At 43.3% G+C, this 16,273-nt stretch overlaps 1 protein-coding gene across 1 annotated transcript; it reads right to left on the bottom strand.

Moving 5' to 3' along the window:
- Positions 1-2,006: 2,006 nt before the first annotated feature.
- LOC126071001 (olfactory receptor 7G3-like) lies at positions 2,007-3,005 on the bottom strand. Its single transcript, XM_049875312.1, has one exon. The coding sequence runs from the start codon at positions 3,003-3,005 to the stop codon at positions 2,007-2,009; it is 999 nt and encodes a 332-aa protein (XP_049731269.1).
- Positions 3,006-16,273: the final 13,268 nt, after the last annotated feature.

Below are 16,273 nucleotides of genomic sequence, written 5' to 3'. Positions count from 1 at the left end.
GGGCAGTTCAGATCCACCAGGCGCTCCTTGGAAACTATGGGGAAGTTCTACTCTGTCCTGTAGAGTCCTGTGAGGAATCCTCCTGAATGCAATGGGTTTGTTTGTTGTTTTCTTGTAATATCAGATGAATTAGACTTAATGCACAAACATACCCAGAGATAACAAAGGTAACCTCATTAAGATAAAAGATTCAACACACCGGAAAGATGTAACAATTCTGAATTTTCACTCACTTAATGGTACATTGGGGCCCTGGTGGCATAGTGTTTAGTGCTACTGCTGCAGTTTGAATCCACCAGCTGCTCCTTGGAAACCCTATGGGGCAGTTCTACTCTGTCCTAGAGGGTCGCTGTGAGTCAGAATTGACTTAGTGAAAACTAGTTTGGTTTGATTTAATGGTACTTTGATTGAACTACGAGGAGAAATAAAGATTAAAAAAAAAAACCAAACCAAGCCCAATTCTGACCCTCTAGGACAAAGTAGAACTGCCCCATAGGGTTTCCAAGGGGTGCTTGGTGGACTTGAACTGCTGTCCTTTTGGTTAGCAGCCAAACTCAATCACTACACCACCACAGTTTCCAAAGAGAGATTCAAAATCATTTGAGTGATTTTAGCAAATATTGCTCCACAATGGATACAATCAGCAGATCAAAAATCAGTAAAAAGAAACAAGATTTGAAGATGACTAACAAACTTGCAGAAAATCAGCCAGTGAAAACAGTATGGATCCAAGGGACCCATCTGTAACCCATTGTAGGGATGGGGGGTGGTTTTTTTCTCTTGTGCACAGGGTGCCATGTCTCTGTGGGTTATATGATGGCAGATAACGAGAGCAGCAAACAAACTTGACCTATTGGAGATATATAGAACAATGTACCCCATAATCATAGGATACACATTTATTTTCCAGCACAAACAGAACATTTTCTATCTTCGACCACATTTACAGTGTAAGGCAAGTCTCAATAAATTTCAAAGAGTTAAAATCATACAAACTATGTTCTCTGACCACAAGGCAACTCTGCTAGAAATCACTAACAAAAGGATGAAAAGAGATGCTCCATATATTTGGATAGTAAGAAGTGCACTTACGTATAAACGTTGCGGGTTAATAGAACTCCTCGTGGTGCCGTGGTTAAGAGTCATGGCTGCTAACCAAAAGGTTAGCAGTTCAAATCCACCAACCACTCCTTGGAAACCCTATGGGGCAGTTCTGCTCTGTCCTACAGGATCACTATAAATCAGAATCGACTCAACAGCAACGGGGCTGCGTGGGTTAATAAGAAACCCCAAATGGCTTCATTCAAATACATTTCCCTGTATAGATTCTAGCAGAAATGAGGAAAAGGAGTGTAACACAAAGAGGAGAGGGTGAGGTGACGGTTGATTTAATCAATACATTAAAGTGAAGCAACTGAGTGAACCTATTTTTAGAGTAGTTTTAGGCTTACAGAAAAATTGAGGAGAAAGTATACAGAGCTCCGCCCGCTCTCCTCTCTCCCTATTTAATTTTACAAGTCCATAATACAGATGAATTGCTGCATATGTACAGCGAAACCCATAAGAGCTTGAACTTGACGGGGTCGCCTTGTTTTTCTGGGTCTCACGAGTTTTCCACGTTTGACAGGGTGTTGATTACCACTTCTCTATCACTCTCTATTTGTGGAAAATACTTGGGTTTTCCTTCTTTTACAGGTTTCCACCTTATACAGGTTCCAGCTTTAAACACTGGCAGTTCAAACCCACCTAGCAACAACATGGAAGAAAGTCCAGGTGATTCTCTTCCATAAAGGTTACAGGCAAGAAAACCCTATGGAACAGTTTTTTTCTGTAACACATGGAGTCGCCGTGAGTCGGAATCAACTTGGTAGGAAAGGTTTTGGTTTTGGTTTTAGTAAGACATAAAAAAGCAGGATTCAACAAGAAGCTATTTGCCTTGACAGCCCTTGTATTAACTACTTTGCTGGAAGAATTGAATTATAGAAGCATCAGAGTCTCTGGCATACTCAGTATTTCATTTCTTTTGACACTCGTTTTACAAGCCCACATCCAAGGCAAATGACACAATCAAAACAGAAAGGTACTGCAGAGATAAGTTTTCTCAAGGCCCCTTTCATGTCCCTGTTCCTCAAGCTGTAGATTAAGGGGTTCATCATGGGAGTGATCATGGTGTACATGACTGAGGCTACTGCTCTCCTCCTAGAGGACAGAGTAGCTGCAGAGCTAAGGTAGACCCTAACACTGGTCCCATAGAACAAGGAAACAACAGACAGATGAGACCCACAGGTGGAAAAAGCCTTATACCTGCCACCAGTCGATGGGATTCTTAGGATAGAGGAAACGATTCGAATGTAAGAGAAAATGATCCCAGAGAGAGGAACCACTCCCAACAGGCTAGTCGCTAAACACAGGAGGATGTTATTGATGAGGGTATCAGAACAGGCCAGCTTGAGGATCTGAGCAAGTTCACAAAAGAAGTGAGGGATTTCCAGGTCTGTGCAGAAGGACAGATGCAACACCATCAGACTCTGGACCAGGGCGTTCACGATGCTAATGAAGAAGGAGAGTAGAATCAGCAGGCCACAGAGGCGGGGGCTCATGATGACTGTGTAATACAGAGGGTGGCAGATGGCCACAAACCGGTCATAGGCCATTACAGTCAAGAGTAAATTGTCCATACATATAAAAACCATGAAAAAATAGACCTGAGTAAGGCAGCCTGTGTAACTGATGGCTCTGTTCTCTGTCTGGATGTTTACTAGTATCTTGGGGACTGTGGTGGAGGTGAAAGAGATGTCGACAAAGGACAAGTTGGAGAGGAAGAAGTACATGGGGGTGTGGAGGTGGGAGTCAGAGATGACAGCCGGGATGATGAGTAGATTCCCAAGCACAGTGAAAAGGTACACGGACAGGAAGAGTCCAAAGAGTATGGGCTGCACTTCCGGATCCTCAGAGAGGCCCAGAAGGAGGAATCCTGAGACACCTGTGTGGTTTGCTGATTTCATGTTGTTGGTGGGTCTGAAGCAAAGTGAAACAGACACCTTGAATGAAATTTTTTATGCCTTAAATTCTAGTTATATTGAAATAATTCTTTCCCTCAGTTTCCTCTATTTCCTTCCTTCACCGAAGATTTTTTGAGCAGCTTCCATATATCATATATTTTTCTAGTGTTATAATACAAAAATGGAATCATGTGCTGTTTTATTTTTTAGAAACTATCAAGCCTGCACAGTATTTTTACATCTAGGATTCAATTCTAATAGTCTCTTAGTATAGCATCATGCCTGGTTCAGAGAAAAAAGAAAAATCTGTCGAGCTGATTCAAACTCATGAACATCCCATGTTTGTCAGGGTAGAACTGTGCTCCACAAGGTTTCCAATGGCCGATTTTTTGGAGGCAGATCACCAGCCTTTTCTTCTAAAGCATCTCTGTGTGAATTTGAACCTCCAACCTTTTCGTTATGCTCTTTGCACCACATAACCCCACCCTTTGGTGTTGAGTTCATTCCAACTCATAGTAACCCACAGGACAGAGTAGAACTGCCTCATAGGATTTCCACGGCTCTGATCTTTATGGAAGCAGGATGCCACATCTTTCTCCCATGGAGCGGCTGGTGGGTTTGAACTGCCCATCTTTTGGTTAACAGCCAATCTTTTGGTTAACAGCTGAGCTCTTAATCACCGAGCCACCAGGTATCCCTTTGCATCACCCATCGACTCTCAAAATTGGTTAAATGACTTCATTTTCTCAAAGAGTTTTAAGTGTGTAGTTCAAACTTGAGAGTATCTGAGTTTGCTCACAATTTGAAATCTCAGGTGTTGCTGGAAATTATAATCCCAGATTCTCTGCTACCTCCTTGTGAACAATAGCATCATAAACCCAGTCCTTCAAATATTCTGTATTTTACAATTAGATCAAACCTCACCATTGAAGCCCGTCTATTTAGAAAGAATTGTTTCAGTCACTAGAATTGTGATTTTTCGTTTGTTATTAGCCTACAGTGAGGATGTTATGGGAAAAGACCAACTGAATCTCCATTGTGTTTATTGACTGCTGTGCTTTTTTTTCTGAATAAAGGGTTTATTTTCTCTTGTAATTACATGTTTTTATCATTTCTTTGGCTGCTAAAGTTAGGGCCATATGTGTGTACTGAGTCTAGAAATTCAGAGTTATTTTACAGTATATTTCTTTCACCTATGTTTTCTTGGCAGCTACCTTCTAGAACATGTCCTTGTGGCGATGATTTTGTAATCATCCCCCACTCCCGGCAAGCCTGAATGCCCTGGTCCTGTGCATTTCTGCAGAGTGATCTTCCCAAAGGAGCTTCTGAGGGCCTGGCACATTCCTGTGGAGCACCTCGATGGTGTCCTACTGAAATAAAACTTGGAGTGTTCACTTTGTCATTCAGGTTCTTCCCCCATCTGGCCTCTGCCATTAGTACCTAGGGGGTGATGGACCCTCAGCAATTGCCACCTCATAACACTGAAGCTCCATATCATGGTTGAGTCAAGAAATCTGCAAGTAAAAATGATTCTAAGAGCTGGTATGCACCTAATTATTGGAAATGTCTTGTTTTCTGCTTTCATCAAAACGAAACTATTCATCTCAGGGTGTGAGCTTTGGAAGGGCACATTTTCACAACAGAAGTGGAAGGAGGGGGGAATAAATGAAGTCTTGAGAGGCCAGAGGTGTGGAGCCAACATTTTTTTCCTTTGTCCTCTGACTGAGTAAGAGAGTTGTTTGACTAGCCAGTGGTAACATTTAGGCCACTTGACAGGCACATCCTCAAGAGGGTTTATGAAGCCAGTGACGCAGAACATTAAGTTCACCTGTATCCTTCAAATGACTAAAACGCTGTGCTTTAAACAAGAAAAGTTCTCAGTGCTTGGGATATAGTGAATCAAATTATGAGCTGTTATTGTTGTTGTTATATTTCTATTAATAGCAGTACAGCTGTTGTAAGGAGCCCTAGTGGTGCAATGGTTAAGTGCTTGGCTTCTAACTCAAAGGTTGGCAATTCAAACCTGCTCTGTGGCTCTATAGGGGAAAGTCAAAGTGACCTGCTTCTGTAAAGATTACACCCAAGAAAACCCCACAAGGCAGTTCTACTCTGCCACATAGGGTCGCTATGAGTTGAAAACTGACTCGATGACACTGAACACCATCCACCTAGTTGTAGTAGTCTTTATGGGAGAGATAATGTTGGACTTGGAATAAAATGTTTCTTTTTTTCCTCAATTTCTTGACATAGATGTTGTTATCTGTTTCATCAACAGTCACTAACTACTCTAGAAACATGAATGGAAACGATGAAACCTGGGAAAATTACAAAATGCAAGAAAATTGTCATTACAATTTTTTCTGCATTAAAATATCAAAGGAACTCTTTCTGGCTTGTTTAACTTATGCTCCGGTCCTTCATGGTGCTTTGAGAATTTGCCTCTTCCTCTTCTCTCACACTTCACAGAAGGGAATGCCGTTCTCAGGAACTAGAACCTCACCCTCACTCTGTTCTCTTCCTTGTCCCTCAGTCAGAGAGCTGCAGATCAGGAAATATTTTACTGGATCCATGGAGACTTAGACCCTACCTCCTCCTCCTCTTGGTAGAATCTCATCAAAGTCCAGCTCAGGAACGACTAGGGATGAATGTTGTCTCCTGGCAGAATCTGTAGTACGGCCAAGGCTTAGAATCCTACCTTCTCTGTCCCCTCAGTCTACTGCAGATCCTGGAAGACTGATCCTTGTTTCTTTCAAAGGAGGCCAGAAAGGACCACTGGGTGGCCTGACAGGGCCCATTATCTACCAGTCATTTTTAAGAAGGAAGATATAAACCATTCGTCATAAAGCCCAAAGAGTTGGGGTAAAAAGAAAATGAGACCCAGAGCTCTCAGTCCCCAGCCTCCCTGCTCCATGAGCCAGGTGGACAAAAGAGAGGCAGAGAACGATGAGTTGGTTATTCTCCATGAAGACAGCACAGTACTATAGCACAGTAGCTCTGAACCTTAGTGTGCATCAGAATCACCCAAAGGAATTGTTGAGACACAGATCTCTGGGTTCTACCTAAGAGTTTCTGATTTAGTAGGTCCAGGTTGGGATCCAAGAAACTGCATTTCTAACAAATTCCTAGGTGATACTGCTGCTGCTGCTCTGGGTAATCACACCTTGAGAAACACTACTGTAGAAATTTCTAAAGTGTGATGTCCTGGTTTCTTAGAGCTGCTGTAACAGGAATACCAGTGGGTGCCTTTACAGAACAGAAGTTCACTTTCTTACAGTTCAGGAGACTAGACGTTCACATTCAGGGCAGTAGCTGTAGGGGAAGGTGCTCTCTCTATTGGCTCTGGGGGAAGATCCTTTCTTATCTTCTGTAGCCCTGGCATTGCTTAGTCCCTGAGTGGTCTCACTGTGGCATCTATCTTCCCCCATTTATGTTTCTTTCTCTGTGTCGATGCTGCTTTGTGTAGGAGCCTGGTGGTGCAGCGGTTAAAGTAACTGGCTACTAACCAAAAGATCAGCAGTGATTCACACCCACGACCCACTCAATGGGAGAAGATATGGCAGTTTGCTTTTGCAAAGATTATAGTCTTGGATGGCTACCAGCACTGACCACTCTGACAGGGATCATAATAGAGGATTCTGGACAGAGTAGGAGAAAAATAGAACAAAAGTCAAGTTCACAAAAAAAGACCACACTTACTGATCTGACAGAGACTGGTGGAACCCCCGAGAGTATGACCCCAGGACAACTTAATAAATCAGATTTGAAGCCATTCCTGAAATCCACCGTTCTGCCAAATAGTAGAAAGGCCTATAAAACAAACGATAACACACTTGAGAACATGCTTGTTAATTCAATCAAGTAAATGAGAACAAATGGGCAACACTTGTCCAAAAGCAAAGATGAGAGGGCAGGAAGGGACAGGAAAACTGGACAATGGACACGGAGAACCTGGGGTGCAAAGGGAAATGTGGGAGTGCTGACACACTGTGGGGATTACAACCAATGTCACAAAACAATTTCTGCATAAATTTTTGGATGAGAAAAAAAAAAAAAAAGATTACAGCCTTGGAAACCATAGGGGGCAGTCCTACTTTGTCCTATACTGTCACTGAGAGGGAATCCACTCGAAAGTAAAGGGTTTTTTGTGGTGTTCTTCATATCACTCATAAGTAATTTGGTTTAGGAAACAAGCTACACTGATATGGTGACATTAACAAAACAAACACTGTCCCCAAAAGAAATTATACCCACAGGTATAGGGGTTAGAATTCTAACTCCTATTTTGAGGGGACACAATTCAATCCGTAATACATGGAGTATCATAAGCCTGACCTAGGTCCAAATCCTGTCTAAAGCCAGGGATGAAATCCTTGAGCTTGCCTGAGCTTTAGTTTCTCATCTGTGTAATGGGAATGATGATAGAGTACCTACCTTCCAGAACTACAAATGAAAAGGAAAAAAGTTTAGCACACCACAGAGTGCACGCCCATTGCTCATATTATTTATACTGCTATTGCTAATATCAGAGCTGCTAACAGAAAGGTTGGAGGCTCCAGTCCACCCAGAGGGACCGAGGAAGAAAGGCCTGACAGACTACTTCTGAAAACTCAGCCTCTGAAAACCCCCTGGAGAACTGTTCTACTCGGATACACATGGGGTCACTAAGAGATGAGCCAACTCAATGGAACCTGATTTGCTTTTGGTTTTTACTATTACCAGGATGTGACCACATCCCCAGAAGGGCATGTGGTGTGGGGAGAAGGTATGATAGGAAAGGGCAGGAAGACTAAGGAGGAGTTGGAAGGTAGAAGAGAGAAAATCCTCAAGGTAATACCTGTGAATTGTGAGGAAAGAAGACTGTTTTGAAAATTCCACTAGGACTCTTGATGATATCAAGGAGCAAGTTGACTGGGGAGGCTCATCTTCTTACCCTGAATCTCAGTGTCTCCCCTAAAGGTGTGAGTCCAAAATCAGTAATGTGATGGTGCAGCCCATGGTTCCCCTCCTGCCTTTCCTGGGATGTAAGGGGAGGTATCAGAATGGCCTTGAGTGTTTAGAACCTTTTGGAAAGTACTGATTCCTCTGAGGAAGAAATCAGTCCCTGCAATTCTAGGTTGAGAGAAAGGGGTCAGCAGAGTCAGCAGCAATTGCAAATCTACTGCTTGGGGACTTGGAAATACGCCAAGAAGTTAATGAAAAGTTGGAAGCTGTCTGACGTATAAGGCAGTAACTTTAGATGGTGAGTCCCTGGGTGGTGCAAATGGTTAAAGTACTCACTGCTAGCCAAAAGGCAGGAGGTTTGAGTCTACCAAAATCACCTTGGGAATAAGGCCTATTGATCTACTTCCACAAAAATCAGCCATCGAAAACCCTATGGAGCACAGTTCTACTCTGACACACATGGGGCTGCCATGAGTTGCAGTTGACTGGACAGCAATTTTTTTTTTTTTTTTTGGTTTCTCAATTTTTAGCATGCATCAGAGACACCTGGACGGCTTCTTAAAAGACAGATTTCTGAAGAAATAACAAAAATCAACCAAAAAAAAAAAAAAATACCCCTACAGATTTCTGGACTCCATCCCCCGTTTCTGATTCAGCAGGTCTAAGGTTAAAAAAAAAAAGGTTAGCCCTGAGAAATTACATATCAAAGAACTCTCCAGGTAATGCTGAGACTGCTGCAGAACCAGCTACATAATTTTGGGGACAAGTGCATAACGTCATGGTCCCTTGTTCAAAAATTTCAAGATTGTGAGAGCAGAGCATTAAACCAAGAGAGTGGGTCACAGGCCCATGAAGCCATCCCTGGATGCTGGGTATGGGGACAACATTTTGAGAACCACTGCTTTAGACTTCCTACTTAACTAACCCAAGGCTACCCCCAGATGGGATTAATAACAATAAATCCTTCTCTCTTTCCTTTGTAACTTACAAGGGATTTGTGTACCTCCACAATCGCCCCAGGGTGGGTCACAGGGCTAAGTTTCTTCCAAGGTTGTGAATACTGAAGACAGATCAACCAACTTCAAGGAGACAGTCATGAGTGGGGTTTATGGACAAGGCACATTCCCTGGGAGGAGAGAAGTTGTCTTCCTTTCTGGTGTGGCAGTGGTGAGAGTGTGTTGACAGGAAGGAGAGGGTCAATTTACAGATGTTTCTGGCCCTGGGGGCCTTATCTCCAAAGCTCCTCATTAGCCAAATTGTTCTCCCATCATCCCAGTCCTATAGCACAAAAAAGGAAACCAGTGGCCCTAATGACCTGTCTCTGTTGTGTTCCAGAGTTGAAGGTCACAGCAAGGGGCTGTTCCAGATGCTGAAGAGCAGTGAACCTTTCACCAAGTGCTTTTGCAGGAGGCAGTTGCTCAAACATCATTAATTTTTAAACCACCATTATGATTGTCACCAGCACACTCACCCACATAAAAGTGACTCTTAATCAACTCAGAATTTTAACTCAGCCTAATCATGAACAAAGGAGCCCTGGGGGCTTAGTGGGTAAGTGCTTGGCTGCTAACTGAAAGGTTGGTAGTTCAAACCCACCAGCCACTCCATGGGAGAAAGATGTGACATCTTATTCTGTAAAGATCACAGCTTTGGAAACCCAATGGGGGCAGTTCTAGTCTGTCTTATATGGTTGCTATGAGTCGGAATCAAGTACATGGCAACAGGTTTTTGGTTTGGTTAATCCTGAGCAAGGAGTCCCTGGGTGGTGCAAATGGTTAACATGCCCAGCTGCTAACCGAAAGGTTGGAGGTGCATGTTCACCCAGAGGTGCCTCAGAAGAAAGGTTTGGTGATCTACTTCCAAAAAATCAGCACTGAAAACCCTATGGAGCACAGTTCTACTCTGACACACATGGGGTTGCCATGAGTCAGCGTCACCTCAATGGCAACTGTTTCTTTGGTTAATCCTGAGCAGAGGATATTCTTGTGCGTGCTGGGAAGATATTTCCTAATATATACCAAAATTTGTACATAACTAGGAAATATTTGAAACACTCTCTGTTTCCCATTTTGCAAATGTTACCAGAATAATATTCTTGCCTCTCACTGGTCAAGAATGAGCAAGTAAGGCACGTAGAGTTTTCCACACAAGCAAAGCTTTATCCAAGAGGCTTGCAAGCGGAGGCGAGGAGGGCCTAGAGCAAGGCATACCCCCATCTCAGAACAAAAGACTGGCCTGAGATTTTAAAAGTTCTTGGGTAGGAAAAGATTCATATTTATTCATAGGCACAGGCAGGGATATGTTAACTAAGGTGCTGGTCCATCAGCTTTCCAAGATGGTTCCTGTCCAGGAGGCCTCTGGTATTCCGAGCAGGACTTATTATGGGGTGTTATGACTGTGCAGTCCCCCACTTCCTGGGTTCGATATCCTGGCTGGGGCTGCTGCCCCTCAGTTCCCCTGGTGGGAGGTCACACAGGGGTCACAGGTGGATATTCTACACATGTTCCTGGGCCTGGTTTTCTCCAGCTGCTTCCGAAAGGCAAATTTAAAGAAATTTGTGGGCTATTTTTAGATACCTTGCCCCACTGTTCTGGGGAATGGCTTTGTTTCTGTGCCCTGGCCCATTTCTTGTTACTTTGTTTGCAGATTTGGGGGCCCTTCTGTTCTCTGTCTTACTAAGTCTCTAGGTGCCACACTCAACCCCCTATTACCTCCCTGACCGTATAGTCTATTTCTCTTTTACTTGCTTCTCCTCTAACCACAGCAGTCTCTTCCGTGTTTGTCGAACAGACACCCTCCGATCTCAGGGCCTTTGCTCCCTGTCTTAGGACCAGTCCCTGAAGAAGGACATCATCCCTGGTAAATTAGAGGGTCAGTGAAAAAGAGCAATACTGTCAATGAGATGGATTGACCCAGTGGCTAATGGGCTCAAAGCATAACAATGATTATGAGGATGGTGCAGAACTCGGCAATGTTCAGTTTTGTTATAAGAAGGGTCGCTAAGAGTAGGAACTGACTTGTTCGCACCTAACAACATAAAAACACATATATGGAATTCTTACAGTGTGTCAGAGTTTGATTCAAAGAAGAATAAGTCAACGTCTCTACAATCCACACAGAAATTGGAGACCAGGAAAGAACCCTGTGTGTGGTGGGGAGGAGGATTGAAATTGGAAGTATTAATGCGATGTCATCACTGCTAAATGCATATATGTATGTACACACACATGCTGAGCAAATAATTCGAGAAGCTGGACTATATGGATGATGGTGAAGGGCTGGGTAGTGTTTCATTCAGTTGTACATAGAGTTGCTATGAGTCGGAATCCATTCAATAGCACCTAAAAACAACAACATGTGTTCATGTTCACAAATATGTGCATGTATATGTGTACATACATGCTAGTGTGGTACAATGGATTGCTTTTTTTTTTTTTCTGGCAAATATTTAACATTTATTATTCTTTTTTTTTTAATAACTTTTATTAAGCTTCAAGTGAACGTTTACAAATCCAATCAGTCTGTCACATATAAGTTTACATACATCTCACTCCCTACTCCCACTTGCTCTCCCTCTCTTGAGTCAGCCCTTTCAGTCTCTCCTTTCTTGACAATTTTGCCAGCTTCCCTCTCTCTCTATCCTCCCATCCCCCCTCCAGACAAGAGTTGCCAACACAATCTCAAGTGTCCACCTGATATAATTCGCTCACTCTTCATCAGCGTTTCTCTCCCACCCGCTGACCAGTCCCTTTCATGTCTGATGAGTTGTCTTCGGGGATGGTTCCTGTCCTGTGTCAACAGAAGGTCTGGGGAGCATGGCCGCCGGGATTCCTCCAGTCTCAGTCAGACCATTAAGTTTGGTCTTTTTATGAGAATTTGGGGTCTGTATCCCACTGATCTCCTGCTCCCTCAGGGGTCCTCTGCTGTGCTCCCTGTCAGGGCAGTCATCGATTGTGGCCGGGCACCAAGTAGTTCTTCTGGTCTCAGGATGATGTAGGTCTCTGGTTCATGTGGCCCTTTCTGTCTCTTGGGCTCTTAGTTGTCGTGTGACCTTGGTGTTCTTCATTTTCCTTTGTTCCAGGTGGGTTGAGACCAATTGATGCATCTTAGATGGCCGCTTGTTAGCATTTAAGACCCCAGATGCCACATTTCAAAGTGGGATGCAGAATGATTTCATAATAGAATTATTTTGCCAATTGACTTAGAAGTCCCTGCAAACAATGGATTGCTTTTGTGTGGCCTTTCTTGCCATGGTCTTGTAACTCCCACCCAAGTGATTGGGTGGGACTGTGCAAATAAGGTAATTAATTGTGGCCCACCAAGGGGATTGGTCAGTTTTACCTTAAAAGAGAGTCAATGCCAGAGCAGAGAGAGGATCCCACCACCACCAAGGAAGAACAGCCAGGAATAGAGTGACTCAGGATCCCTGCGCTGAGAATGTTGTTACCAGGAGAGAGAGAGATAAAGAGAGATTCATGGCAGGAGATGGCGTGTTAGGATTACTGGCCCACGGAGTGAGAAAGCTGAGTACCTAGAGCAGGAGGCTTGTTGGTGGGGTAGGGTGCCTCTGGGCACTTATCAGCAGAGCTAAAAGTGCTTTGTAGCACTTGCCCCAGCAGGGATGAGGCTGAGGGCCAGAGAGAACTGCCTGTAAGCATGGCTGGAAGAGGCTTTCCTGATGGCAGAATCGTATTCTGAGCATTCCTAAACCTGAATTGTAACTGTAAATTCCCTAATAAACCCCATAATCATGGCTATTGTCTGTGAGTTCTGTATGGCCATTGCAATGAATTATTGAAACCAGTAGAGAAGTAGTGTCGTGGGAGGGACAGTTGGTGTCAGAATTGGTAAAGATGGGTGACAGAGGAAGCATATCTGACCTCTGCCTCATAAGAATCAACCTTGGGCTATTGATCTTGATTCTCCCTCTCCCCTGTGAAGGTAGAGGAGGTCAGACACCACCCCCATACCATTTTTACACTGTTTCCCTGTTCTGTCCTCTGAAAGTGCAAGAAGCAAGTTTACCTCAGTGGCAATGAGCAAACCTAGATCTTGGTCTCTAATTCCATTCCACGCTAAAAAGAAAGGTTGTAGAAAAATGGTTGATTTCAGAGCTGGGGCAGGTTAGGTTCGAGATTAGCCTGCAACATCTTGTTATGACAGGAAGTAAAAAATCCAAAAAACAAACACATTGCTGTCCAGTTGGTTCCAACTCATAGTGACCCTATAGGACAAAGTAGAACTGCTCCATAGGGTTTCCGAGGAGCACCTGGTGAATTTGAACTGCCAACCTTTTGGTTAGGAGCTATAGCACTTAACCACTATGCCACCAGGGTTTTCCAGGGCATAAAGAATTAAAGAAGTGATCAAAAATATGATGGGGCATGTCTCAAGGATACAGGAGTCAGCACGAAGGGCCAAATGTGATACAATTTGAACACCACATTGAGTACAGCAATGAGGAACAGACCACTGGAAAAGATAGGAACTCATGAGTCCATACCAACAATAAATAAATAATTCGATGGGGAGAAGAGAGAGCTCGTACTTATAGTAAAATGCTGAGGACTAATTGATAAGTGTGCAAGGAGTGCTACAGATGGAAAGATGGATTAGGCAAGAATCATCAATGAATTCTACGTCTGGGGGAAATTGTGATGAGGAATAGGATAGTCGTATGACCTTAAATGTGTTCCTGCTGTTGCTAGCTACTCTTGAGTAGGCTCTGACTCACGGCAGTTCCCTTGTAAAACAGAACAAAACGTCATTGGGTCCTGCACCATCTTCACGACCGTTTGTGTGCTCGAGTCCATTGTTGTGTATGATTGATTTGGCCACTGTGTATTCTGAGTGCCTGCCAACCAGGAGGATCATCTTTCAGCTCTATATTGGACAATAGTGAGTTGTAATCCGTAGGATTTTTATTGGCTACTTTTCAGAAGTAGATCACCAGGCCTTTCTTCCTAGTTTGTCTTACTTTGGGAGAAGCCCTGCTGGTATTTGAAATACTGGTGGCATAACTTTCAGCATGATAGCAACACACCAGCCACCACAATACAACAAACTGACGGAGTCTTTATTATACCTATTTTTCAACAACAGGCTCAAACAGCAACAATTGTGAGGATGGCACGGAATTGGGCAGTGTTTTGTTCTGTTACACATAGGTTTGCTGTGAGTCAGAACTGACTCGAGGGCACCTAACAACAACAACAGAAAGCCTTGTACTCATTAAGCAATAACTGTCCATTCCCCCCTTTCCCTTGCTTCTGCTAACCACCACTCTGTATTCTGTTTCTATGGATTTACCTGCTCCGGATATTTCATATATATGGAATCATACGATATGTCACCTTTTGTGTCTGGCTCTGTTCACTTAGCACTGTATTTTTGAAGTTCGTCCACAGTGTACCTAGGCTTCAGTATCAGAACTTTACTTCTTTTGATGGTTGAATAATATTTCATTGTATGTATATGTCATAGTTTATCCATTCATCCTTTGATGGCCATTTGGGTTGTTGCTCCCTTTTGGCTATTGTAATAATGTTGCCAAAGATCCTTGGTGGTGCAGTGGTTAAGTACCCAACTGCTAACCAAAAGGCAGTTTGAACCTACCAGCAGCTCCATGGGAGAAAAGATCTGCTGGTCTGCACCTGTAAAGATTACAGCCTACGAAACCCTATGGGGCCGTTGTAGTCCGCCATATAGGTTTACCATGTGTCAGAAGGGACTTGATGGCACACAGCACCAACAATACTGCTGCATCTGCAATGTCCCTCTTACTGTGTAACATAACATAACCATGGGAGTAACACTAGGGTGCAAAGATCTTGGGGTCCAAAATTCTATTACTTGAAGTGAGATATAGTAATCGGCATTTCCATAAACATCACAAAATATCAAGGACCCCACTAACAGAGACAATGTTAGAATAAACTTTTAAATCAAGAAAGAATATGATAAGCAGGAACAGTTTCTTTTCATTTAAGATTTCTGTATCAGAAAAAAATGGAACTGAAAAGCACCAAAAAAACTCAATGATAGTAAGAAATTATTGCAATGAGTCCAGGATGGGGATTCAGAAAAGTGAGCAGACATCAGGGTGGCTGGTTTTACCCTTGAGGTGGTCTAGGAGAGGCAGCTGAGGGGTTTTAGGAATCCACAGGTTCAAAGTCAGAGTCAGAGTCAGGGACTCCCTGTTTTGGGCTGGGCCCCAAAAGGAATGCATCTTCGGAACAGAGGAGAACTGGGGACTAACCTGAGTCCCTGAGAGGTGCAAATGCTTAATGAGCTTGACCGCTAATTGAAAGGTTGAAGGTTAGAGTCCATCCAGAGGCACCTAGGAAGAAGGTCTGGCAATCTACTTCTGGAAAAATCAGCCATGAAAACACTATGGAGCACAGTTCTACTCTGACACATATGGGGTCACCATGAGTCAGCGTTGACTTGAAGGCACCTGGTTGTTTTAAAGGCAATCTAGCCACTGTATGGATTGCCGCCATATTTTCCATCACCTAGAGGGCCCAGAAAAAGGTCGTCTAATTACAGTATATTAATATCAGATGGGAAACCTGGTGGCACAGTGGTTAAGAGCTAAAGCTACTAACCGAAACGTCTGCAGTTCGTATCCACCAGGCGCTCCTTGGAAACTATGGGGAAGTTCTACTGCGTCTTCTAGGGTCACTATGAGGAATCCACTGAAAGGCAAGGGGTTTGTTTGTTTTTATCAGGTGAAGTAGACTTTAATGCAAAACATACCCAGAGATACCAAAGGTGACCTCATTAAGATAAAAGATTCAACACACCAGGAAGATGTAACAATTGTGAATTTTCACTCACTGAATGGTACATTGGGGCCCTGGTGGTGTATTGGTTAATTGCTACGGCTGCTAACAAAAGGTTGGCAGTTCGAATCCACCAGCCGCTCCTTGGAAACACTATGGGGCAGTCCTACTCTGTCCTAGAGGGTCACTATGAGTCAGAATGGACTTAGTGGCAATGGGTTTGGTTTGATTCAATTGTACATTGATTGAACTACGAGGAGAAATGCAGATTAAAAAACAAACCCAAAAAACAAACCCAATTCTGACTCATAGCAACTGTTTGGGACAGAGGAGAACTGCCCCATAGGGTTTCCAAGGAGTGCTTGGTGCGTTTGAACTGCCGCCCTATTGGTTAGCATCGGAACGCAACCACTATACCACCAGGGTTTCCACAGACAGATTCAAAATCATTTGAGTGATTTTAGCACATATTGCTCCACAACTGATACAATAAACAGATCAAAAACCAGTAAAAAGAAACAAGATTTGAAAATGATTAACAAACTT

Source organism: Elephas maximus, chromosome 3, assembly GCF_024166365.1.
Source record: "Elephas maximus indicus isolate mEleMax1 chromosome 3, mEleMax1 primary haplotype, whole genome shotgun sequence".
Taxonomy (NCBI): Eukaryota; Metazoa; Chordata; class Mammalia; order Proboscidea; family Elephantidae; genus Elephas; species Elephas maximus.
This window is presented reverse-complemented; position numbering and strand designations above follow the sequence as displayed.